The 27672-nt window shown below is 36.0% G+C and overlaps 1 protein-coding gene across 1 annotated transcript in view; it reads right to left on the minus strand.

Annotated features, from left to right (window-relative positions):
• Positions 1–27672, minus strand: part of THEMIS (thymocyte selection associated) — a 179659-nt gene that overhangs the window by 123951 nt on the left and 28036 nt on the right. The window contains 1 exon segment of the mRNA XM_063098116.1: positions 13784–13942. Within this exon segment, the coding sequence (XP_062954186.1) occupies positions 13784–13942 (159 nt within the window).

The following is a 27672-nucleotide window of genomic DNA, read 5'->3' on the forward strand; positions in this document are numbered from 1 at the left end:
GAAGGGTGGAAACAGCAGCAATTCTTCTATAACTGTCAACATATGCTGTGCTGTTTCCTTGTAATGTTGCGCTATGTCTGACATATTTGCTGATTTTTACCATGCAATGTTCAAAAAAAATCTGTTACCCATGGTTATACAAAACAATTAAAAATCAGTTTACATTAAATTCAAATTAGGAAGAGGTATATCATTTTCCGATGTAACCATAAATTTTAAATGGATTTCAGAGCTTAGGATTTAAACAGATTTTGATTTGCACGATAAAGAAAATGGAAATTTTTTTCCCCCTAAATTCACCAACATATAAAAAGGAACATTTCTCTCTAAGCACATCCTTTTAGTTCCATATTACTAGGCAACAAAAACTAACTCCAATAACACAAACTTGAAAATCCCACCTAAAATCAGCATTGGCTAAGCCCACCACGATTGCAGTGGTTTTGATCTGGAAAGCAGCTTGCTGGATCCTGACAGTCCTCTGCAGAACATCTGACCTAGTATCCGGTCAGCAGGAGCATCTGAGCAGTGTTGAGATGAGCCTCTACAGAGCACTGGGCGATCTACGGAAGGTAGAACTGCCTCCAGCTACTCAAAGATTGGCCCAGACAGTAGCTTCCAGGAAAGACCAGAGGAACTGAACTAGCCATCACTGATCACCTTGGATGTTGAAGATAAACAAATTGGGGGTTTCTATGGTTTGTATCTGATTAAGAAAGATTTAAGTATTGACTGTTTAACAACCCTATACATGGCTGTCCTTGACTTCCCAGTAATGTATTCACAAAGACACCAAAAATAATAGAAAAAGATGAAAACTCACCACATCATCCAAACTAGCATGGGTCTCATGAAATAGAGGAGGGAATTTAACATTTTAAAAGATGCTAATAATGAGAATAACAGTTGTTAACAATCATTGAGTACCTGCTATGTAGTAATCACTCAATAATCACCTCATTTAATTTATTTAATTTTTGGAAGAATTTTATGAGGTAGACAATGTTTTCCCAGTGTTATAGGTGAAGAAACTGATAAACTGAAGCACTAAAGTACATCGAGGAATTCATACAGTCTAAATTTTTATATGTTTTTTTGTGTGTAGAATGTATATATACACATATACACACACACACATATATGCATATATACTCTATAAAAATTTAATAAATTTATTCAAAATTAAAATTAAAATCACTTATATTATCACTAGATTGAAATAGCCTCTTTTAAATCTTGGCATTTTTTTTTCAATCTTGATCTATATTCAGAGACAGAAATGTTTTTAACAACATTGAAACTCTACTGTGCACATTCATTTGGATCCTACTTGTTAAACATTGAACCATGATTAAACCTCGTGATTTAAAATATTTTGCACAAATATAATTTTTAATGGCTGAATAATATGTTGTAAGGATGTATTATAACATCCTTTTCCACATTGTTGGGCATTTAAGTTGATTGCATTATTTTGCTATTACTTGTAATTCAGAAATGATTATTTCTTTTAGAGTTGATTCAGATAAGTGAAACCACTGAGTTAAAGCCTTAAACATTAAAAAGGCCCTTTTCTCAGCACAGTGCTGGCTCCAGGATGGCACTACCAAGACATAAATGTATCCCTGTCATCAATCATTATCTTTGTACACACATAAAATAAATATTTGCAGATGGTACCTGAAATGTATCACCTCTATTTTCAGAAAAACTACAACAATCCACACACACCGCAGCTGGGTTTGAAAGTGACCATTTCACAATATCTTTTTCAACTTTATCACCACAGTTACAAAAGCTTAGCTAACTGAATTTCTCAGTGTTCTACTAATTTTACCAATGTTTTTGTTTTACGTTTTATTGTTATCTAGTCCACACTTTGCTATTAAATTTTTTTCTTTTTTTGAAACTTTCTTATGTCCAGTAAGTTCCATTTTATATAATCAGATATCTTGTTTCTTTATAATTTTATATTTATAATCTGAAATTTGTTTCAAATACAAATGTAAGACAGTTTTACTTAAAATGTAACTTTTTCTTCTATTTCAAATTTCTTTTGCTATGAGGTATAGGGTTGGTGATCCACTTTGTTCTATTGCCTTCTAAACTGATAACTATGCTAGAACAATTTACTAAATAATTTTTTTAAATCCCAGATGTGTAGCACCAACTTTATCAAATAGAAAGTAATACTCTATATCAAAGTCATTTCTGAGCTAGAAATGAATGCTTAAGCACATGGACACTAGAATCAAATTCAGAACATTGCTCTAATGCTTCTGTAACAAATAGTATTGCTATTATTAAAGTAATTTTTGATTCAGCTTTTGATTTTTGTAAGTAACATAAAGCACCATTTATTATAACTTTATATTATGTTTTAATATGGGCAGGACAAGTACTCCCTCATTGTTCTACTTTTTGAATATTTGCTTAAATATTTTCACTTTATTCTCCCAAATGAGCTTTAGACTTACTTTCTCAGGAGCAAACGTAATAATGATTATGATTATAATATGGAAACTGCATTCATCTTTGTGTTAAACATAAATTAATACATATTCAAGTGACATGTTTATAATATTCAGTTTTCTGATTCAAGTACTTAATATGTCAGTTTATTTTTAATAAATAAATTTTTATAATATTCTTTAAGTAAACAAGTAAATAAATAAAGTTTTATAACAGGTTACCCTTAGATATTGTAAATAGTTATAAGTGGGAAGTACGACTGCATATATTCTTGTATATAAATATATACTTGTTTAGGCACAAGTTTTTGTTTTATATATTTAGTTTTATCTAGTCATCTTACTAAACATGCTTATTAATTCTAACAAGTTTCAATTTTTTGTTTCATTTGAGTCTATCGGTTTTTCTGGGTAATGATATTATCTGCAAATAATGATTATCAATCGCCTCATTTCTAGAAGTTTTTGAATTCATTTATTTCTGGCCATATTTACTTACTCAGAATTCAAGAATGGTGTTAAAGAAGAGTAAAAACAAACACTCTTAGAAGAACAACTCTTCCTTTTACAATTCACCTAATGTCGTAAAGTTGACAGTGTAGCTCTCTTATGTCTGATAGGCCCTGTCATTTTTTATGATTTTGAAGGTTTTAAATTTCATGTTGCTATAAAAACTGGGACAGAGATACTAAAAACCATTGAACTGCATACTTTAAACAGGTGAATTTTATTATATGTAAATTATATTTCAATAAAGCTGTTAATTTAAAAATACAGGGTGACGGGAGATGAACAATTAAGTCATAACCTCAAAAAAGCAGTTAGATAGGCCCCTTCAAACATTCCTGGTGGGAATATAAATTGACAGTCTTTATGAAATGTGATTTGGCAATATGTATCAAGATCTTTAAAAACAATTTTACTTCTGAACCAATAATATCATGTATATAATAATCAGAAGTGCAGGCAAAATTATAGTTAAAAAAGCCCGTTCATTATAGTACAAATTCCATCAATGATCTTGTTCAGGATGAGTTTAATAAATTATGGAATGTGCATATGAGGGACTATTACAAAGAAAATGCTATGCTTTGAAAAATATTTAAAGACACAAGCAAGTCCTCAGAAACAAGTTTTTTCCCATTATGTTAAAATGTGTCATACTCATATGTGTGTGGGTATACAATGTTCTGGAAAACAATGGAAAGAAATGTATCAAATATTAATGCTAGATAGTTCTGATGATAAGACTCCAGGGAGTTTTTATTTATGTCCCTACATTTCCTTCCAATTTCTAATTCTCTACAAGATGCCTGTGTTGCTTGTAAAACAAGGACAGATCAATACATTTTTTTCTTTTCATCTATATTTTATTTTATTTTATTCATTTTAACCTCTCAATATACATCATAGTTGATTTTCGTGTCCCTTTACCCATTCCTTATGTCGATACAAACACCAGCATATGAGTGTTTATAGCAACTTTATTCATAATTGCTAAAACGTGGAAGCAATCAAGATGTCCATCACTAGGTGAATAGATAAACTGTGGTATATCCAGACAATGGAATATTATTCAGCACTAAAAAGAATTGACTTATCAAGCAACAAAAAAGACATGGAGAAAACTTACATGCATATTAGTAAGTGAAAGAAGCCAATATAAAAAGGCAGTGTATTGTATGAATTCAACTATATAATATTCTGGAAAAAGCAAAACTATGAAGACGGTAAAAGGATCAGTGATTACCAGAGGTTGGAGGAAGGGAGCATTGAATAGGCAGAGCATATGTAGGGCCGTGAAACTATTCCGTATGATTTTGTAAGATACTGTAATGGCATATACATGCCATTAAACATTTAACAAAACCAACAGAATGTACAAGAGTGAACCCTAATGTAAACTCTGGACTTTGGGTGATAACAACATATCTATGTAGGTTCATCCACTGTAACAAATGTACCACTCTGGTATGGGATATTGATAGCAGGGGAAGTTGTGATACATGGGGTATATGGGAACTCTGCATAATTTCTGCCCAATTTTTCTGTGAAACTAGCTGCTCTAATAAATAGTTTATTTATTTATTTTTTTGTAAAGCTGCATTTCAGTGGAAGAACCTCTAAGTTCCTGAATATAGTAATGTGCTCTACCAGTGTTCCTTTAACAGTCAAGGAACTTAAAACCTGAGTAAACAAGTTTTTAAGGACGATCCGATTCCTCTCTTGAAAGTCCTTCCATGGTGGTACCATTGAGGTAACATCATAAAGAACTTTTAGAAGAATTGTGCTTGTAGGAAAGGGGGACGGTAAGAACAAGGAGTGATGAGATAGTTTTAGAAGATGGACATAAAATATTAATACTATGAGCACTTGTAGAACCAATGTCAGTTGTGGAACACCCTATTTTAAAATGATCTTTCTTGACATAATCCCAGTCTGATTCTAAAATGCACATAGGTAGTTTAAAAATATGATTTTAAGCTAGAATTGCGAAATCCATTTGTCTTTCAGATAATGTACAGTCATGTGCCGCATAAAGATGTTTCCGTCAGCGACAGACCACATATACATCAGTGGTCCCATAGATTATAAGGGCTATACCATATAGCCTAGGTTTGTAGTAGGCTATGCCATTTAACATTTGTGTAAATACACTCTATGATGTTTGAATAACCACCAACTTGCTTAACGACACATTTCTCAGAATGTTTTACCGTTGTTAAGCGACCCATGACTGTACATGGTAGTTATCCAAAGGACATAAAGAAATTATCTGATCATGTACTAAAGAGTAAAAGAAAAAAACCTGAAAAATACTGTAAAAGCCCAACTTTCTTTTCATGTTAATTTACATTTTTTTGGTTTTTGCATAGTTTATACAGAATACCCCTTTTTGGTAAATTATTAAAGTATTTTGTATAAAAGACACGGTTGAATTTACTTTGCTTAAATGAGCACAGTGGGGAAGAGGTGCCTTAAGAGAAGTTGACCCCAAAAAATTGGAAGAATACCTCCTAATTCCTTGAATAGTTCTAAATCATGTTTCATCATAGCATCTAGATGGAAAAATAGAAGAAAATTCTGCCTTACGTCTTGCTTCTTTTAACAAAAGTCCTTCAAAAAACAGAAGATAAAAAGGGTTAAGTATATAAAGCTATCAATTATATTTTAAATATTTTTTGCATAGTCATTTTCCTATCAGGTCCTTTTAGAAACTGATATTTTAATCAGATAAAAAATTAACTACAATCATAAAACTGCTAAAGATGAAAAATTTAATCATTCTACGGTAGCTGAAAATGCAGTGAATGAACACTGAATGCAATAGCATATATTTTCTGTTAATTAAGTATCTAATACTCCATATGAAGCAATGGGGAAATTCACTTTGAAAAATGTTAATGTATTAGGTATTCTGGTACCCAGGCATAAAAGAGCAGATTTCATAGATTTTAGTTGTTTAAACTAAATTTCTTGCAAAAGCAATCATATTATTAATCCAATTTCTGTCACTGGTTATTCTTAATACCTTTCTAAATTTTTTACATTTATAATAAAAAATGACTTTTAAAAGAGTGTCACTGTTAAGGGATACGACATATTGGAAGAGAATTCTCCATGGCATTTTTACATGCCTCAGAAGCTAGAGGTAGCAGATTTTTTTTTTTCAACCATTACAAAAACGATAGAGAATGTCCCCCTCTTCAGAGACATTCTAGGATAGTAAAGTCTCCCTGCTCTCCCTGAAGGAAATTTTCTTACATTCCAGCATAATAACAATAATGTTTTTGTTGATGGCATAGGTTGGCAGTTTTGCCAGAAGCCCCTTATATATTTGAGATTTCCTAAGCTCAGGGTACCTCACCTATATTTTCAGTACCTACTTGGCCCTGCAATACATCACCCCATGGGATTTGGGGGCCAAGGGGAAACACTGAGGCATGATGCTCCATGCTGCCTGCTGTGCCAGGTGTAATAAACTGCTAAATCTGTCTGGTCTCACTTACGACCTACTTTATGGAAGTGTGGCATCAACCTAATAGCTACTTAGGAGTTGCCTGACCACTTGATTTTAAAAACTCCATTTATCTGCTAGAAATTAATTTAAGTAGGAAGCACTGCTTGAAGCTTGTTTTTAATATGTGGTTTAAATCCATTAAACATATGAAAGAAATTTTATATTTAGTGAATTGAGTGAATTTTCTAACATTCATCTAAAAATTCCTGTTTTACATTAGGTTAGAAGTGGCATTAGTTTAAATCTTTTTAACACTACAATGCTTACTGCATATAACAGAAAAATTAGAAAGGATGTCACATATTCAGGGTATCTGTGGTTCTTATTATGGCACTAATGTTGGTTGACAAAAGACCATCTCATTCTTCTTCTGTGATTAAGCAAGAAGTGCTTCAGAGCACAGACTCTGGAACCATACATACTGTAGAAACCCGTGCTCTCTAATACAATACCACTGTTGGAGTCATTACTGAACACTTGATGTATGGTTACTTGAAATCTGGATAGTCTGAATTGAGATGTGCTATAAGTGGAAAATACATATGGGACTTTAAAGAGTTAGCATAAGGAGAATGTAAAATACCTCAATAATGTTTTTATTAATTAGTGGTTGAAAGAATAATACTTTAGATACAGATTTTTAAATAAAATATATTATTAAAACTAATGTCAGTTTTTTTGGTTTTTTGTTTGTTGTTTGTTTTTTGTTTTAACTTTTTAAAATATCTGTGCTAGCTAGTTTCCACAATGGCTCCCAGTTTTTCCTGCCTCCTGGTAGTCACACCTTTGTGCAGTCCCCTCCCAGACTGCACTAGCGTTGGTCAGTGAACAAAAGAATATGGCATGAGTGATGGTGTGTTGCTTCTGAGATTAGGTCATAGAAGACTGTGGTTTCAGTCTTGGGCTTTCTCTCACTTTCAGATCACTTGCTCAGTGGGAACCCTACAGAGAGGGTTCCCTACAGGACCATCTGGCAAAGAACTGAAACCTCCTGGAACATATGAATGAACTTGGAAATGGATCCTCCAGTCCCAGTTAAATCTTCAGAGACTGCATCCCCTGCCTACAACTTCATTGTAACCTCATGAGAGACCCTGAGCCAGAACTCTACCATTTGAAGCACTCTTGGATTCCTCATCCTCAGAAAATGGCATCATAATTGTTTGTTGTTTTAAGTTGCTTAAAGTAGAGCTAATTTATTATGCACAAATGTGGCTATTGGAAATCTGCAGTGACTTATATGACTCATATAATATGTCTATTAGACAGCACTAGTGCAGATTCAACATAACCACTTCCTATGTGACTTTGAGAAAGTTACTCAGCCTCTCAGTCTGGGCTCTTGTTTTCTCATCTGCAAAATGTGAATTTAGTTAGTAATCTATATTTACATAAAAGTGATTAGAAAAGTTTTATATGTAAAAGTATTAAGAACAGTGTCTGGCACATCATCAGGATATTCATTTGAGTGTGAGATGTGGACAGGATAGGATATAGGGTAGTGGATGGCGTTCCATTTCTAAGCTTCACTACCACGTTTCCTACATGCCTCCTATCTCCTGAAACAAAATTCCTACACAGTAATAAAATTCACAGAATATGGTCTAAAATTTAAGTCAGAAAAATGTCTTCGATCTAGCCTTATAATTTTAACAGTGGTTTTATAGATGCAACAACAGCCTTCTTTGAACATATGGTTTAGAGACACTTAATGTAAACCCACTGTTTGGAGGAAAAAAATCTCTGTTCATCATAAAGATGCATTGAGACACTTTTTTTTTTCAGGATATTTCTCATGACTAATGAGAAAACATTTAGTATTCATGCTTCAAAACACTATAAAGGAAGAACAAATCTTTCCAGGAGGTAGTCCAGAAATTTGGAATATTCTTCACTATAAACCAAACATTATATGATTTACCAGTCTTTGGGGATAATGCAATCAACTACCAAATATCAGGGTATATTTTTATCATTTTTGGCAAGAATAGCATGCATTCTAGCTCATCAAAGGGTTCAGCTAGAAGGGCTGTCTTCTAAAAGAACAAACTGTGCTTCTAAATCAGTATGTTTATCTCCATACAGAACTGAAATGATTGCTTTTTATTTCTTTTAATGTATACATTTCACCAGCGTAAAAAAAAAACTTAAGATAGAAAGTGGTGAGTACACATTGTCTATATGATTTTCTATATTTTTGTATATGTTTATAGGATTTCAATACTTAAGTAAAAATAAAACTTTAAAATAAAAAAAGATTGAAAACCCCTAAAAGCTTTTGTTTAATTGGGAAACATATTAATATTTATAATATTAGGGATTAAAAATAGAATTTTAATATTAATTCATTCAAAAATAAGAAAAGAAAACTTGAAAATAATTTTTTAAAGAACTCTTTTTCAGAAGAAAAAACTTGGTGAGAAGAATGACATCACAAAAACAAAAATGGTAGAACAAGGACCACTAGAAATTGTCTCCTTCGTAAAAACTATGAGGAAACAAAAAATAGTGTCATGACGAATTTTTTCAGAACTCTAGAAATTAACAAAGAATCAGAGCAATTGTGGGAGCATTTATTAAAGAAATATAGCACAATTTCGTAAGAACAGCAAACTGTGTGGCATTTTAACTTGTTTTATTTCCATTCTCCCGTCCATTCCTTTCCCCAACTTCAGCTCCATGGTAGCTTTGAAAAGTAATAGTCTGCAATCATGGAAAAACCAGTAGCCTAGCAATCACGGTAGGGGTCAGAAAGGGGTTAAGTTTCCTTAAAAGCTCAATCCCAGAGAATTGTCATTCTTTGACATGTCTGGTGGCTTCCTGGAAGATCATACTTGCATGGCTATCTTTGTTTGATCTCATCTCAAACTTATTCAGTGGGAAAAACCTTTTCCCTAGAGCACACATCAAAAACAATGACAGAATTTCTTAACTTTTGGAGGTGCTTGCAGAGGTTGAGAAAAACTGTAGGCTAACCCAAAAGCTTACAAAGAGAAGCTGGGAAAAAAACAGGTCCATAAGGACATCGAAAAACCCCAATAAATTCCTGAGAATCCAGAAGACCACTTGCATGTGTAGAACTATTCACATGCCCAGAACTGTGTGCTTTCTCAGGAAGAGCTGAGAAGGCCGTTAACCCTCAATTCTGGCTGGCTTTGAGGCTCTACATGGGTAGGAAGTAAAGGCTAAGTATGAATTTTTAATTGCCTGGCTGAGTGTTAAAGGTATGCCCCAAAATGAACACAGATCCCCTCAAAAAGACCGAAGACTTCCTGGTCTCAGTTGTGTAAAGAAATCTCTGTTCAGAAACTAGTTGTCCACTAAGCTAGATGATCAGGGACTTTAGTGGCAACACATGACAAAGAATGCAGACTTCACAGATTTAGTTCAGAAAATTTACTAAATGAACAATAAAAATAACAAACTCTGGGAAATGAGCAAGAATCTGATTTCTGCAGTTGTCACATTATATCTCTTAAAATATCCAGTTTCTCACAAAAAAAAATATGAGACAGGCAAAGGAACAAGAAAGTAAGCCCATACATTGGTGGAGGGCAGGAGAAATCAATAGAAATTGTCCCCAAGGAAGCATAGACATCAGGCCTATATACCATATTTCCTTTCAGCCAGTACATCATGGCTGGCTAGCAAGAAAAATTACAAAGCATACTAAAAGGCAAAAACACAAAAACACAGTTTGAAGAAACAGGACAAGCATCAGAATCAGACTCAGATATGACAGGGTGTTGGAATGATTAATATGCTAAGGAGTTTAATGAATAAAGAGAGAGCATGCAAGAATAGATGGGCAATGTGAACAGATAAAAATTCTAAGAAAAAATTATTGCTTCTTATTTTTTGAAATTTTAAAAATGCTAGGGATCAAAACCACTGTAACAGAAATGAAGAATACCTTTGAGAAGCTCATTAGTAGACTTGACATGACTGAGGAAAGAATTTCTGAACTTGAAGATATGTCAATAGGCACTTCTAAAACAGAAAAGCAAGGAAAAAACATCTGAAAAAGCAGAACTCTCATTCATTGCTTGTGGGAATGCAAAATGGTTCAGTCACTTTGAAAGATATTTGGCAATTTTGCTAAATTAAACATCCTCTTATCATATGGTGCAGCAAACATACTCCTTGGTGTTTACTCAAAAGAGTTAAAAACATCTCCACACACTGACCTGCACATGGATGTTCATAGTAGCTTATCAAAAAGGTGTAAGACATATGAAAAACAAATAGAAAAATGACAGTTGTAAATCTTACATTATTACTAATTGCATTAAGTGTAAACAAATTAAATACTCCAATTGAAAGGCAAAGATTGGTAGGATGGATTAAAAAATATCATTCAACCATATGCTATCTGCAAAAGACACTTTAGATTCAAAGACACACAGTCTGAAAGTCAAAGGATAGAAGAAAATAGACCATGCAAATAGTAACTAAAAGCAATCTGTATTGACCATGCTAATATCAGACAAAATATACTTTAAAACAAAAAAAATGTTACTAGAGACAAAGGAAAATATTAAATGATTAAAGGGTCACTCTGTCAATAATAGATAACAATTATAAACACATATACACCTACCATCAGAACCCTAAAATACATTATACAAAAGCCGACAGAATTAAAGGGAAAAATAGACAATTCAAGAATAACAGCTGGAATTTTTAATACTTCACTTTCAATAATGAATAGATCTCAGTAGAAGATTTACAAAGAAACAGAAGACTTGAGCAATACTATAAGCCAACAGATAACTGTAGAACATTCCCCCCAACAAGAGTAGAATACACGTTCTTCTCAATTGCTTATGAAAATTCTCCAGCATAAGCCACATGTTAATTCATGGAACAAGTCTTAATACATTTAAAAGGATACAGCATATGTTCTCTGACCACAATAGAATTAAATTACAAATCAATACCAAATGGAAATTTGGAAAATTCACAAATAACAAGGATGTTTTAAAATAGTATTAGAATTTTTGAGTTTAAAATCTAATTGGGAGTTTAAATTGGAAGTTTTAAATATTGTATAAATAAAGAGATGTTGCTATTGAGATTTATTTTTTAAAAAATATTCGTGGTCTTTATGTTTATCTTTCTCTCTAGTTGCTTGTGAAAGGAGTCCTCTTTGAAAAAAAATATTCCCTGATCATCATCAATCACTTTCCCTCCATTGTAACTCTGTTTCTTACAATAAAACTAGTTTTGTAAACATTGTTTTCAAATTGTTGCTCAATTGATGCAGGATTATCACACCAATTGGAAGCTCAAAGGGATATTCTAAATAACAACTCCCCAAGTTAAACCGTCAGCCAAAAGCTAAGTGTTTTCACTACTCTAATAAGAAACACTCCTTCTACCAAAAGATTCTAGTCATTTTAACTTACTTAATATTTATTATGTGCATCTTCTCCTAAACAGTGTGGGATTATAGCAATAAATGAGATTCAGATTCTCCCCCTCAGAAACCTTGTGATCTATTAGGCAGATGCTGCTAGTCAGACAAGCACACAAATAATTTCAATTACATGCAAAATGTAATAAATGCAGTGATTAAGGTATGAAAGACTATACTGATTCAGAAAAAGGAGTTGCTACATCAAAATTAAGTACTTAAGAAAGGCTTCTTATAAAGCAATGGTTCTCAACCTTGTCTGCCCATTAGTATCACCCTGTGAGCTCTAAGAAACCTTGATGATTAGACTTTGATACAGCCAAGTAAATCAGAATATCTCATGCAAGTGGCCTGAGCATTGGGATTTTTAAAGTTTCCTAGGTGATTCTAATGTGAACCAAGTTTGAGAACCATTGTAAAGGATGGAGGTAAGAAAGGAACTGTTAGGACTGAACAATGGGTAAGGGTTCAACTGAAAGGGGTAGGATTCTAGAGCATTTGGAAGAATCCGCTCTTCGATATAGCTAATTTATTCTCATTCTCCAAACTTCAGCTCAATTATAACATTGTCTGAAAAGCTTTTCCTTATGCCCCAGTGATAGTAACAGTAATCTTAATAATGGTAATAAAAACTGACACTTATTTTTTATAGTCATTGCTATAGGCAAAGTACCATTCTAAGCACTTTAAGTATATTTCCATATTTAGTCTTCCCAATAACACTAGGAGATAGATAGAATTATTATTCCCATTTTAGTGGGGAAGAGGGTAAGTAACTTTCCAAGTTTACACAACTAAAAAGTGGTAGTGTTGGAGTTCAAATATAATGACTCCAGAATCCATGTTCTGAAACACAACCAACTGCAGTTTGATATTCCTTATCAAACCTCCATAGATCCCATGTATACTTTAATCATACCATGAAACTCACTATATTGCAAACGTTTATGATATTTTTCTCTTCCATTACTCCTTCATTCATTCAATTAACAACTATTGAGCACATTCTCTGTGCCAGAAATCGTGCTTAGTCCTAAATATACAATGTCGTATATGTCATATTTCATCTGTCAAGGAGTTTTAGTAGAGGTCAGCAAACTATAGTGGACAGGCCAAATTCCTCTGGCCATCTGTTTTTGGAAACAAAGTTTTATTGAGCCACAGCCGTGCTCATTGGCTTATGCATTATCTAAAGGTACTTTTATGCTACAACATCAGAGTGGAGTAGTTGTTACAGAGACCATCTGGCTGCAAAGCTTAAAATATTTCAATAAGACAAACAAGAAAATCATCAATGACTACCCAATGATGTGTACGCTATGGTACCCAAGATACTGTGGGGACATAAAAGAGAGATATCTAGACTAGTTTAGAGGATCAGCAAAAGTTTTCTAAAAGGCATAATATTTGAGCTAATTTTGGAAGTCTGAATTGACTAGATAAAGAACATCGAGACTTGTCAGTAAGATCAGGCAGGGAAATTCAGCAGTGATCCATGAAGCTAGTAACGGCAGTAGGAATAAAGAAAGTAGGTATGTTTGTGATGTTAATTAGTTCCACAGACTTTACGAAAATATGTCTTTGTTTCTCAGTTCTCACTATCTAGCACAGCTAGTGAGACATATAGTTGGGATTCACTCAATATTTTTTAACCCATGAGACTAATTCTTAAGTAGAGTATGTTTATTAAAAGGAGAGTAAATATTTTTCTTCTAATTATCCTTAAAATAATTGAACTTCAATAATTCTGACTTTTTCATCCACTATCTTAGAGTGAAAACAAACTACCACTTTTTCATTGTTTTCGGTTGTATAGATGTACATAACTATTCACAATCTAGTATAGAAATGTGAAGTGGTTGCACTATACTGTACCTGGAAAATTCATAGGCAGTTCAAATGGTTGTGGGGACTCACAACCTTCACTGTGCTCACAAATTTCAGCTATTATCTTCTTAATTTTGAGACCAGTAATTTTAATCACTTCTCCTGTTGACAAACAGCATTCATTTCCAAACATTTCATAAATAGAGCCTGAAAAGAAAAAAAAAAAAGTAAAAACAGCTTTTTAAAAAGAAGTGAACAGTAAAGAACAAGGAAAGAGTCAAAAGCCTCATACAAAGTGTTTTTACTCAGTTCCTCTCTTAGTCATCTGCTAAACAGGAATTTAATCAAGCTTGGCAAAACGTACAGGGTGTACCAGAAAATATATTAGATTTTCACTTTGTCCACTAGACAAAGTGTTAAAAAAAACGTCATTTTTTTTCTCATTGTAAATTGAATGCATGGTTTCCTCAGAACCTTTAGAGCTCATCTTTCCATGGTCAAACTACAAACATGTCTTCCACTGCTGGGATTTAGAATCTATTTTTGCTTGGCCACAGAATTAGGCTAATAGTAGTCCACAATGTTCTAAGTAAGTACTGCAAACAAGGTCATAATACAGTCCGAGACCCAAAGACAAAGAATCTACACACCAGAACTTTACATTAAGATAATTATATTTATTTATTTGATCTGGTTGTCTTTATTATCATGAATATAAGATGTTTTTATCTCTTCGTTTTTGACAAGCTGGAGACAACTTTCAATACCTTTGTGGCAATAGGGGGCAGACCAATCCAGATAAACTGAAAAGCTTCATTTTAGTTCAGAATTTCGGTCTCCTTCCTGACAAACCTTTTACCATAGATGCTAAAGCTATGTTTTTTATCCATTTATTTACCTTTTATATCCCCTGATGGAAAGACAGGGAGCAGTGAAATAACCAGAAGATGAGCAGAAAGAAAGAGGAGAGGCAATAGTTCTGGTTCATCTACCCCTAGTAAAAACAAAATAACCGAAAAACACATCTCTGGCATATTATTGCTTTACAAGTGAACAGTAAACTAAAGGCTGATGTAAACGAACATTACAGAACCATGAGCTTTTAAGTATATCAAATTTTCCTTATCTCCAAGATGGTCTATGTCCTCTTTACCACACTAAATGTAAAGTATGCAGGCACAGTATTTTAGGGTTTCTAGTTTGTTTTCTAAGTTTTTCTCTATTGAAACATCTCATAAAATCTTGCCTGTTATGTAGCAGGCACCTAGAAAGTTTTCATAGCATTAATGGTTACAACAAAACTTATTAAGCTTGGCATTCAATGTCACTCTAAAATCTCTGTGATTGTATCAGAGTCCCAACAGGTAATGGGGCACAATCAACTTAGAGTAATTTGAGGCAGTATAACATATGGGCATTTCACATAGAGGCACAGCCAGTTCTAGGCAAACCAAGAAAATAAATGTCCTGACCTCACTCTTTTCCCAAGGTATCCCATTAACCAAATTCTGTCAGAAGCCAGAGGACAAGGGAGCTGCTGATGGCCCAACAGAAGTCAGCCTCCCAGATAGAATGGAAATGAAAATCCAGCACACCAACATTATTGTCCGTTACTTAACCAAGAGCATTTTTGCAGACAAGCTTTTTGTTCCACAAGCTTTGATTATATACTTCCACAAGCCCCATCCTTTTCTCACACTATTCCCTTAACTACACATGTGCTCATACTTTCATTAACTCCAGTACCTAGTGATATTGATGCTGGAGGAGAGGGTCTGGGGAGGCCTGATAGCTGGCCTCAACCCACCTCCTCCTTTTACCAGATTCTTGACTCTGCCACAGGAAAGAATTCAAGGGCAGAGTCACAGTAGAAAATAAGAACAGGCTTACTGTAACAAATAAGAGACACAGATTTCACAGAGAGAGTGCTCCCGAGCTCCAGAGACTGAGCAGGGCCCACACCAAGTTTAACACAAAAGTAAGAAATACACACTGAAAGCTTAGTAGAGCGCAGGTTGGCTTAAGAGAGTGAGCAGCCGCTTGCTGAAAGTAAGTTTGATACATACTCCACAGGCAGAGTGCAGGCTGGCCTCAGAGACAGTGAGCAACAGACCCACCTCCTGCCAGGATTCAGCTTTTACAGTTTCACTATCAAATATATGTTCGTGCTATCTGAGGAATATTAACTAAGGGGGTGGTTCCCAGTTATGTAATATAGTCTTGCACATGCTCAGTTGGTCTCCTTTTAGGGCATGTTCAATGGTCAAATCCTATCACATGCACCAGATATATTCAAGAATATTCTGTGCTCTTTAGCACTTCCAGTGGAAGGTCATTCAAAGGATAAAATACCTTCCACTGAGTGTACTCAGTCACTGGGGTCATATAAACCTGTATAAATTCCTTATAATGAGCGTGTTCAACGACTGGATTTGCATAAAACTACCCCTTGTAGTCTCAATCTCCTCTGTTGGTGCTGAACATAGGTCCAATAAGCAACACTAACTCTCCTCTGGGGAAGGGCTTGGAGGAGGGGCCTGAGACCTTGGGGAATTTCTTGAAGCCTGGAAATGTGTTCTGAAACCTGAACCCAGGGAAACTGAGCAGCTCCTGCCTCATCACCAGTAGTCTCAAGTCCTTTGTGGACCACTGAAAAAATAATTAAGAACCCCAAGTGACATTTTCCTCCAATGAACTCAGAATGGTTATTTGCTATCATCCTCATTTAGCAATTAATCACACACTAACATTTTACATCTTTAGTACTATTTTACCCTATACTTAACTTTTTATGAGTTTAGTTTTTATTACTCCCAACTCAATTTTAAGCTTCATGAGAGAAAATATTGAATTATACCTTTGTATGACTACAACACATAAACCTCCCTTCTTCATTCATTCTCAATCTTTTATAAAAAAAAAACCTACTATGTGTCAGACATTGTAATAGGCAGTAGTTATCAGAAAATGCATAATCTCATCCCCCCAGAAGTGCCGCCTTGAAGGGAACAAGCAAGTAAGCAGATAATTGCAACAGATTATGAGAAAGCTATGATTTTGGAAATACAAGGCATTGTGGGAGCCTATTAGAAGTATTTAATTAAGCAATTACTTGAGAAAGAGATCAGGGAAGGATTCCTGGAGGAGATGACAGCTGAGTCGAGTTTTAAAGGACTGTCACAAGATTCTAGGACAGGCAGAGGAAATAGTATTTTAAAAGGTGCTGACATGTGAAAGAGCCTGATACATTCTGGAAACTTCAAATAGTTTGAAGTAAAACTATTTTTTTACCTTCAAAAGTAAAAAAGGAGAAGTGCTAAGAAAGGAGACCAGAAAAGTAGAGGGAGTCCAGATTCTGCAGAGTTTTTATGACTTTTTGTTTACCAGTGAACAAAAAAAAAGTCATTTGAAGTTCAAAGCAACCCCAAAGTTGGAGAATCTACATTTCCAGTTATCACAGTCCAGGAACAAATACCAATTTAATGAGAGGTACCATTTGTACTCTAGGTGTTTGCTGTCCAAAGCGTGGTTCACCACATCACCTGGGAGCTCGTTAGAATCTCGGCCAGACCCAGACCTGCTGAATCAGAACCTGCATTTTTAACAAGATCCCTAGATGATTTATACGTAGATTAAGGTTTGTAAAACATTGGTCTAGGCAACAAATGTATCACTGAAATAGTCTCTGTTTTGAGATTGTTGCAAAACTAACCACAGAAGGGAGGATGTGCAGAAGCAGCATTGGGTGTCACTGAGGTTTAATTGAAATTCAAAATGAAATGAATTTGTGTGAGATTATATATATATATCAACTCACAGGGAATGGAAGCTGGAGATTCTATGAAGAGAAAATTGAGAGTTTTAGTCACTACATGAAAAGCTTTTGACTCTTCAGGTCTCTTTCCAAGCATCTCTCTTCTTTTGAAAAAAAAAAATCACTTTTTTCAGTCATATAAGAAGAACCTCAGGCAAATGCTAATATTTAACATTTCCCTTTAATATTTAGTGACTTCCAATTTTTTCTAACCAAGAAAGCTGTCAGCTCACTTTTAATAAAAACAGTGTTCAGAGATGTCCAGCCCTAGATAGTTATGTCTATGATAGGTGACAAGGACATAGAGCAAATCTCAAATCCCTGAAACTGGAAAGTTTCTTGTACTTTGTTATCATCAATATAATGTGTCTTAAAATATATTTTTTCCTCAGTGATAACACACAATGGTGAATTTTAAAAATAGCCAACTTTCATAACATCAGAACAAACACATACAATATGTATAATTGCTTTTTAAAAATTAGCTGAGATGTGTATCTGAAATATGTTTGTGTATATATAGACACACATATTAAAATGGTTTTCATTTCATTTTAACCACAAGACATGTATTTTGAATATGCAAATCTCGAATCTATTAAATCTTTACAGACTGATTCTTTCCAAGTCAAAGCATATGCATTCAGGATAATGCCAAACATCAGAGAAAGCTGGAACAAAGAAGCCTGTTTTCAGTGATCAAACATCGCCCCTGAAGGCTGCAATGCAAGAGCCACGTGCCTTTGAAATCACCTTTTCTGGAATGCTACTTTGCTCAATGAAAACGACACATTAATATCCTTTTATGAGCTCATCCCTTGTTTGACAATCCATATAAGCAATGCTGTGATCACATCAAAACATCCAAAACAATTGCTTCAATAGATTTTCTTCCATCTCCCTTACAAAATTAAAAATGTGTGACAATCAGGAAAGAGGAAACTACAGTGTTTGGAGGTTTTTTTAGCCTTTCTTCACATGCACTCTGCTCCACTCCCTGGCCCACACCACCATACCAGATCCTTCATCCCTTCACCTCCTCATCAACCTGTCAAAGCCCAGCCAATTCTAAAGATGCAGCTCATATTCATCAACTCCTTCAAAGCCTCCCTTCATCCCAGACCTCAAAAGATCAATTCTCTCCTCTAAGCTGTAACAGCACTTTGTATGTATCTCTATTACAACCCTTATGTGATTATTACCACAGCCTACTATTATGATATTATTTTCTGACCATTGATATGTATATTTTGGAATTTATTGTGAGTTCCTAGAGAAGAGACATCATCTTAATTATATTTATACCTCCCACACACACACACACATACACAAACACATAATAACACAGTTCTTGTCACTTAGTAGATGCTCACTAGTTATAACTTAGCTTTACTATTAAAAAGACAATGAATTATTGTGGATATAATAGTGGTCCTTCAGCACCAGCAGTTTAAAACATGTTCAACTCAAGGTTTTGGCACAGGCATATCTTCATTTGGTATGTTTGATATCAAACATACAAGCATATGTGAGATTAGCTGGCCACCCATGAATTCCCTAGACAAGGAATATTAAGGGTAGGTGATTCTATCATATAAATCTGTACTTGTTAAGTTCTCATGAAGAGAAAGCTCATGAGATGATCTGAGATAGATTTGGAGGACTTAGGAAAATACACCTGCAAAGTATGGTTGATAGTGCATGGCAGTGTATACAGAACTACATCAGATTGTAGTTGCCGGTGGAGAAACATCTTTGCTCCTCATCAACAGGTGCGACTATTCTTTGCTTAAGGATAGTGAGCATTATCAAAAAGAAGTATCCCCATAAAGGAAATATTTCAGTGTGAAATTATTTTTTTGACAATCATGTCCCTAGACTTGGTGATTGATAAGGCATTAGGAGACCATTATAATGATAAATTCAATTTTCCAAATGAGTTTGCCATAGAAATGAAGCTTAAAGGGGGCTATGGTTGCAATAAACATGGCCAGTCTTTCATAAAAACACTATCTCCATCCCCTGTATGGTAAAGACAATGTCATTTCCACTATATGATGAATATGTCTGAAAATATATGAACATGATATTTGAATACAGTGTACAGATAAGTAGGCATGAAACAGCAAGCTTGCAGCTGTACTAGGGATTGATTCTACCAGATAGTTACTGGACACACCACTAAGAGAAATAGCTGAACATTGATAGAAGATGATTTTTCAAGGTTACAGAGACCCTTTGCCCCAAAATATCAGTATGAAGAACGCAAAACATTGGGATCAGGTAGTAAGAAAAATGATGGTTGCACTAAGAAGAACTAAGGTATAATTTCTCTAACTTTTAAGAATATGGGGTTCTTCTTGTGAATTGGGGGCTTAAGTATTATCCAAGAAGTCAAGCCCAAAGATAGGAATGTGCTAGAGTTTGTAGTGAGGGTTGGTTAGTTTTTAAAAGTCTGACATGGAGGAGAAATAAAAGCACATACTGGTTGAAAAAGCTGGAGACTGAGAGTTTAAAAAAAAAAAAAAAAAAGATAAAAATAGTAGTACGGCCAGACACCAGAAAAGCCCAATTTTCAATCACACTGAGTGAAGTATATGACATTCAAATGACTAAGTTTTACTGGTTGAGGAAGAATGATTCACAATTTCATACAATAGCTAAAAACTTATTTGCTTAATGGCAGGTCAATTAATACATTAAATAAAACTGTCCTAAGAGGGTTTGCAAGTGGTTGTTATGATGGAAGTCATCATTATGGCTCATCATGTCAACAACTTATCAGAGCAAAGGGATTTGGGTGTGTGTATATGAAATGAGTTCCTTCTACATACCTACAAAATGTTTCCCTGTGATAGTGAACAAATCAGTGATTCTGCATATCCTGACACCATTATTGACCATATATTCCCCACATTTTACCCAAAATTTAACCCTCAAAATGACAACATAAATAATATCATGTTTTCTTACATGGACAGTATAGCTTTGGAAGTTGGTTTATTATTTTCAGAAGGGCTTGGTTTCAAGTCTGTTTGATATACTTTAATATACTTGCCTATGTTTTATATCTTAAATGTTAAATAAAGCTTTACAGACCTCTATAGCTATTTAAAATCATAAATCTGCTCTCCACTTCCCATTTAATGAATATAAATATACTAATTGCGTTGATTATACAAGGGCTCTAATGCACTATAATTTATTCACACAATACATAAAAAGTAAAGCTTTACCATATTTTATATTTCCCCAAGTTCATTAACATTAATTAGACACTACATTAACTATTCTGCTTGGGAATTATAGTTTAGAAAGTAAAAGACTGGGATATTTGTTTAGAAATTTTTGAGGTTATGTTCACTTAATTAAATAATAAAAACTGTGCTTTTATTTTGTATGTCTTTTTATTTCATTTTTATCACTTACTTATATTGTATTTTATCCAAGTAGCAGTGTGTGACGTGTTGGAGGAAGAAAATAAACTGTCTTCACCACAGATAGTTTGAGAAGCACCTCAGATAACTTGAGAAACATATGACCACAGTCAAAGCTGGGAACCAGGATGTGGTCTCAAGGAGTTAGAGGGTTAGAGTACAATTTGAACAAACCAAAAAAAGCAAATTTATAACCTAATACACAAAGTCTTAATCAGTGTTATTAATTCATCTATCTCAATGACACCAGCAGCCTGGGTGCCCTAAGAGGCACAATAATTTTAATCAATTGGCAGTAATAGTTCTAACTGAAAATTGCAACATTGGCATTCTGATTTCTCCATCATAGTCTTCTGAGTTATATGAGGCAGTGCTTGAGCCTAATTGATCCTGGATGCTTTCAGTTGCTGGACCTATGGCTAAGGTCCAAAGCCATGAGCAGGTGAAATCCCCCAGGAGATGGATTCAGTGAGTTCTACCCAAATAGCATGCCAGGTATTCTCCATGAGAAAGATGGCAAATATCTGTAGGATATTCTACCATTTGTCTCTCCCATCACCTGTCATTTATGGCATATTTCCAGCTGAATTAAGATATGGCCTAATAATCCTCCTCTATATAATTTTCCAGGTGATTATCCATCAATTGAAGGCATTCCAGGTATAAATTACTCCCAGCCTACTCCTGCACTATGACTTATCTTTCTTTCTTTAAGCACCTTTGGTTGATATTTAAAGATTACAATCTTTAGATTGCACTAACTTATTCCCAAAGGCTTAGTCAAAAGAAATCTGGGAGAAGAATACAGACCCCCTCAATCCATCATTATTTAAGGGCAGCTGTCTGAATTGAGTAATAAAACATCTAACTTGATAATAATCACAACTTTGTATAGTCCAATGACAGCTTTAGAATGAGTTTAAATTTTATTTACATCTCTAAGCAAAGTGCCAACAATTCTAATGACCTCTTGAATTTCTGAGATTTGGCATAGGACAGGAGCTTAAAAACTATCTTATTTTACTAATGTATTATGATGACTGAGTCCCTGTACAATATTTCTATCAAGGGGTTGTCCAAACTATATTTGAACACTTTCACTGATAGGAATTCCATTTATTTTTAGGTGACCTGCTTTACTTTTGAGCAATTCTCACTTTTAAAAAGTTTTTCATTTTATTAAAAGTGTAATATGTGTTCTCGTACAGTATACACATTAGATCTATTCTTAGCTCTTGGAATTATACAGAAAACAGTTATTTTAACTCTTCTACATAGAAGCTTTAAAATGTTTGAAGGTAGCTGTCACCAGTTGTCCTTTCTAACAAATAAAGCTGTCAAACAATTGGAGTATATTCAGGGCCACTGCTTACAGCATAGGTTACCCATTGTAAAATTACTTCAAACACAACTTATGTGGATATGAATGGCATCCTAGAAGCTGTGCAACATGGTGTCCTGCCTCTGGAAAATGTGGACACTTAAGCGATCTGGGCAGAGGGGAGGGGTGGGGTGGATAGTACCTGTCAGGGATTTCCAAAGGAAGTTTCCTGCCAGGAAACTAAACATCTTTGCACGAGGAATAACCAGCCATTTCATACTAGCAACATTTGGCTTTGCCAACCAAAAATCAAAGTAATTCCTATTGAAAATATAATAAAGGTGTCCTAAAGCCGAGTAACAAATCTGGGAAAATAATACCTTATCAGTAGTTGGATTCCTTCCCTGCATCATTTCCACCATTAAAGCCAAGGTATGAGGGTTATTTCTCCAGGGAAGGAGAGAGAAGTTTTAGTCATTGTGTAGCTCTGAGACTCAAAGAATTTTTGAGTACTTAGGAATATAATAATCTTTTAAAAAATGGGCTTTTTTTTTTTCAAGATGGCGGCGGCTGCGGTGGCTGGCGCGGAGTAGCTGAGGTGGAAAAGGTGGCCACTGGGCCTCAGGCAGCCGGGAAACTTGTGGACCTTTCTCTGGCCATCTCTTAAGGGAGGACTGCTGCTGCTGGCCGGTCGTGGGGGCTCAACGCCACTTTGCCCCCGGCAGGAGAGGCTGCCTCATTTACCGGCAACAGCTTTGAAGTGTGGAGCAGGAAAAGAACTGATTCTTAGCTGCAAAAGCGAGTCTTGAAACAGGGAACACGGCGCCAGGGCTGCTGTGGATGCAGCCAGGATCCCGGAGGCTGGGGCCACACTGAAGGCAGCCAGCTGCCCTATTCAGGATTCGAGGTTTCAGGCCGGCATTAAAGAAGATTCCTGGGAGCGCCCGAGCGGCGCCGCGACTGAACAGCCCGAGGCAGCAGCGCGGAGAACACGGAAGGCAACAAACCAGAGACAGAGCGAGCGCCCGACCTGGCACATCACTGTGAGTGATCCCTGGCACAGCTCTGTTCGGGGGGTGGATGCCCACGCGGCTCCCGCCTGCACCACCAGGCCACTCATTGCCCCGGTGCTGCCTCCATTTTCCCAGGTGCGGGCAGCTCCGCCCTGCTCGGCCATCACTGAGCCCATTTGCTTGGCCTGGCGCCGGGCTTTCCGGACCCTGCGGGCCGGCCTCCTCTCCCACTCCCTCCGCGGTTCTCTGGCGGGGCTGGGGGTGTGGGGCATCCCGACCAGTGTTGGGAAGACTAGGAAGTACGGGCGGGCTGACTGTCACTCCACCACACCCTGGACTCCAGCCCCGGTAAACTTCCTGTTACTGGGAGGCAGATACCATCTCTGCGACCACCAGTTTGGAAAAAAGCCTAACGAATTTCTGGTTGGGAATAGTGTGGTAGGAGAGTTCCCAGGTCCGCTTGAACCTGCCGGAGACCAGGCTGCAGGCGGGCACTAGATTCGGTTTATACCGGGGGGATACAAAGGTGAACAAGACCCGAGAAAGATCTACACAGTGCTACAAAGGCACCCAGAGAGACCGGTCGTCTGTGCCTAGCAGAAACCTGGTAGACTTCCTGGGCGAGGCGGTGCTGAGCAGGGTCTTGAAGGCCCAGCTGATAGACGAGGGGTGCAGAAGACACGCCCCAGCCCAGCACAGTGTGCACAGAGGGGGGAGACGTGCGGCCAGGGAGGCGGAGACTCGACAGAAACCACACACCCGGTGGGGTCGCCACTGCACGATCTAATAGCCTGGGCCAGAGCACACGGAACGGGGAGAAGTCCTGTACAGAAAGTGAAAGCTCAACAGAGATCACACACCCTGTGGTATGTGATCCACCAGCCCAGCAGAGTCCAAGCTGACCAGAAAGGTGGATCCCCGGAGAAGCCCAAGACCCGAGGCAACCACACACACAAGACACTAGAGGCCAACTGAGCAGTCACAGCGGGAGCCATACCAAATTGGCAACCACAGCAACATCCTAGTTAGTCATTAGTCTCAAACCGGTGGACTGTGAAACCCCCTGCCACAATGAATAAACACCAAAAAAAAGACACCAGAAATACAAAAAATCAAGAAAGTACACCACCAAAAGTTAATAAATCTCATACTCTAGATCCTATAGAACAAGAAGCCCTTGAAATAACTGACAAGGAATTTCGAGTGATAATTCTAAGGAAACTGAATGAGATACAAGAAAACTCAGCTAGACATCATGATGAAATGAGGAAAACTATACAGGATCTGAAAGAGGAAATATACAAGGAAATCAATGTCCTGAAAAAAAATGTAGCAGAACTTGCTGAACTGAAGAAGTTATTCAGCGAAATAAAAAACACAACGGAGAGTTTAACCAGCAGGCTTGTCGAAGTTGAAGAGAGAACCTCTGAACTTGAAGATGGGCTGTTTGAAATAACACAAGCAGACAAAAAGAAAGAAAAAAGAATCAAGGACATGGAAGAAAATCTGAGAGAGATATCAGACAACCTCAAGCGCTCAAATATCCGAGTCATGGGTATTCCAGAAGGGGAGGAAAATGGAGATTCCATTGAAAACATATTCAACAAAATAGTGGCAGAAAACTTCCCAGGTATAGGAAAAATCACAGATCTTCAGATCCAGGAAGCTCGACGATCTCCAAACGTATTCAACCCAAAAAGGCCTTCTCCAAGACATGTCATAGTCAAATTGGCAAAACTCAGAGACAAAGAGAGAATCTTAAAAGCTGCAAGAGAGAAGCGTCAAATCACCTATAAGGGAGCCCCAATCAGGTTAACATCAGACTTTTCATCACAAACCCTAAAAGCTAGAAAGGAATGGGATGATATTTTCAAAATACTAAAAGACAAAGATTGCCAGCCAAGAATACTCTACCCTGCAAGGCTATCCTTCCGAAATGAGGGGCAAATAGTATATTTCTCAGACAAACAAAAACTGCGGGAGTTCACTACCACAAGACCACCCTTACAAGAAATCCTCAAGGGAGTACTGGGTTTGGTTCCTGAAAAATAACTACCACTGCCATAAAAACCTAAGAAAAATATAAACCCGCTAGTACAATAAAAATGGCATTCATGAAGAGAAAACAAGCTAACAAAAACACTATCTACAACCTAAGGAACCAACAAACAAAGAAACCAAACAGTAAATCAGAAAGCAAGGAACAAAAGACACCTAAGACAACCAAACAACCAATAAAATGCTAGGAATAAATCAACACCTTTCAATAACAACTCTTAATGTTAAAGGCTTAAATTCCCCAATTAAAAGACACAGACTGGCTGACTGGATCAAAAAGCAGGACCCAACTATATGCTGCCTACAAGAGACCCACCTCACCCATAAAGATTCACACAGACTAAGAGTGAAAGGATGGAAAAAGATTTACCATGCAAACAGAAAAGAAAAACGAGCTGGAGTGGCTATTCTTATATCTGACAAAATAGACTTTAAACTAAAAACCATAAAAAGAGACAATGAGGGACACTACTTAATGATAAAAGGACTGATCCATCAAGAAGACATAACAATCATAAATATGTACGCACCCAATGTTGGAGCAGCCAGATTTATAAAACAAACTCTATTAGACCTAAAGAAGGAAATAGACACTAATACCATAATAGCAGGGGACCTGAACACTCCACTGTCAATATTAGACAGATCATCTAGGCAAAGAATAAGTAGAGAAACACAAGATCTAAACAAGACTCTAGACCAATTGGAATTGGCAGATATCTACAGAACATTCCACCCAACAACCTCAGAATATTCATTCTTCTCATCAGCACATGGATCATTCTCCAGGATAGATCACATATTAGGTCACAAATCAAGTCTCAATAAATTCAAAAAAATTGGAATTATCCCATGTATCTTCTCAGACCACAATGGATTAAAACTAGAAATTAATAACAAACAAAACTCTGGTAACTATACAAACACATGGAAATTAAACAGCATTCTACTTAATGACATATGGGTCCAAGAAGAAATCAAGCAGGAAATCAAAAAGTTTATTGAAACTAATGAAAACAATGATACATCATACCAAAACCTGTGGGATACTGCAAAAGCAGTATTGAGGGGAAAATTTATTGCATTAAATGCTCACTTCAGAAGAATGGAAAGATGGCAAGTGAACAACCTAACACTTCACCTTAAAGAACTAGAAAAACAAGAACAATCCAATCCTAAAGTTAGCAGACGGAAAGAAATCATTAAGATCAGAGCAGAACTGAATGAAATTGAAAACCAAAAAACAATTCAAAAGATCAACGAATCAAAAAGTTGGTTTTTTGAAAAGATAAATAAAATTGACAAACCATTAGCATGGTTAACAAAAAAAAGAAGAGAGAAGACTCAAATAACAAAAATTAGAAATGAAAAAGGCGATATTACAACTGACTCATCTGAAATACAAGGAATCATTCGAGACTACTATAAACAACTATACGCCAACAAATTTGAAAATCTGGAGGAAATGGATAAATTTCTGGACACACACAAGCTCCCAAAACTGAACCGTGAAGACGTAGAAAATTTGAACAGACCAATAACAATAAAGGAGATTGAAGCTGTTATCAGAAGGCTCCCAACAAAGAAAAGCCCAGGACCAGATGGATTCACAGCAGAATTTTACCAAACATTCAAAGTGGAAATGACACCGATTCTTTACAAACTATTCCAAAAGATTGAAACGGATGCAAATCTCCCAAACTCATTCTATGAAGCAAACATCATCCTGATACCAAAACCAGGTAAAGATATAACCAAAAAAGAAAACTACAGGCCGATATCCTTGATGAATATAGATGCAAAAATCCTCACTAAAATACTAGCAAACAGAATACAGCAACACATACGAAAAATTATTCATCACGATCAAGTGGGATTCATCCCAGGGATGCAAGGTTGGTTCAACATACGCAAATCAATAAATGTGATACACCATATTAATAAACTCAAACACAAGGACCATATGATCATCTCTATAGATGCTGAAAAAGCATTTGATAAAGTTCAGCACTCATTCATGACAAAGACCCTCTATAAGTTAGGTATAGAGGGAAAGTATCTCAACATAATTAAAGCCATATATGACAAACCCACTGCCAATATCATCCTGAATGGGGAAAAGCTGAAAGCTTTTCCTTTAAGAACAGGCACTAGACAAGGATGCCCTCTCTCACCACTCCTATTCAACATAGTGTTGGAAGTACTAGCCAGAGCAATCAGAGAAGAGAAGGAAATAAAGGGCATCCAGATTGGAAAAGATGAAGTCAAACTGTCCCTGTTTGCAGATGACATGA

The sequence above is a fragment of the Cynocephalus volans genome, chromosome 5 (assembly GCF_027409185.1).
Source record: "Cynocephalus volans isolate mCynVol1 chromosome 5, mCynVol1.pri, whole genome shotgun sequence".
In the NCBI taxonomy this organism is placed as follows: Eukaryota; Metazoa; Chordata; class Mammalia; order Dermoptera; family Cynocephalidae; genus Cynocephalus; species Cynocephalus volans.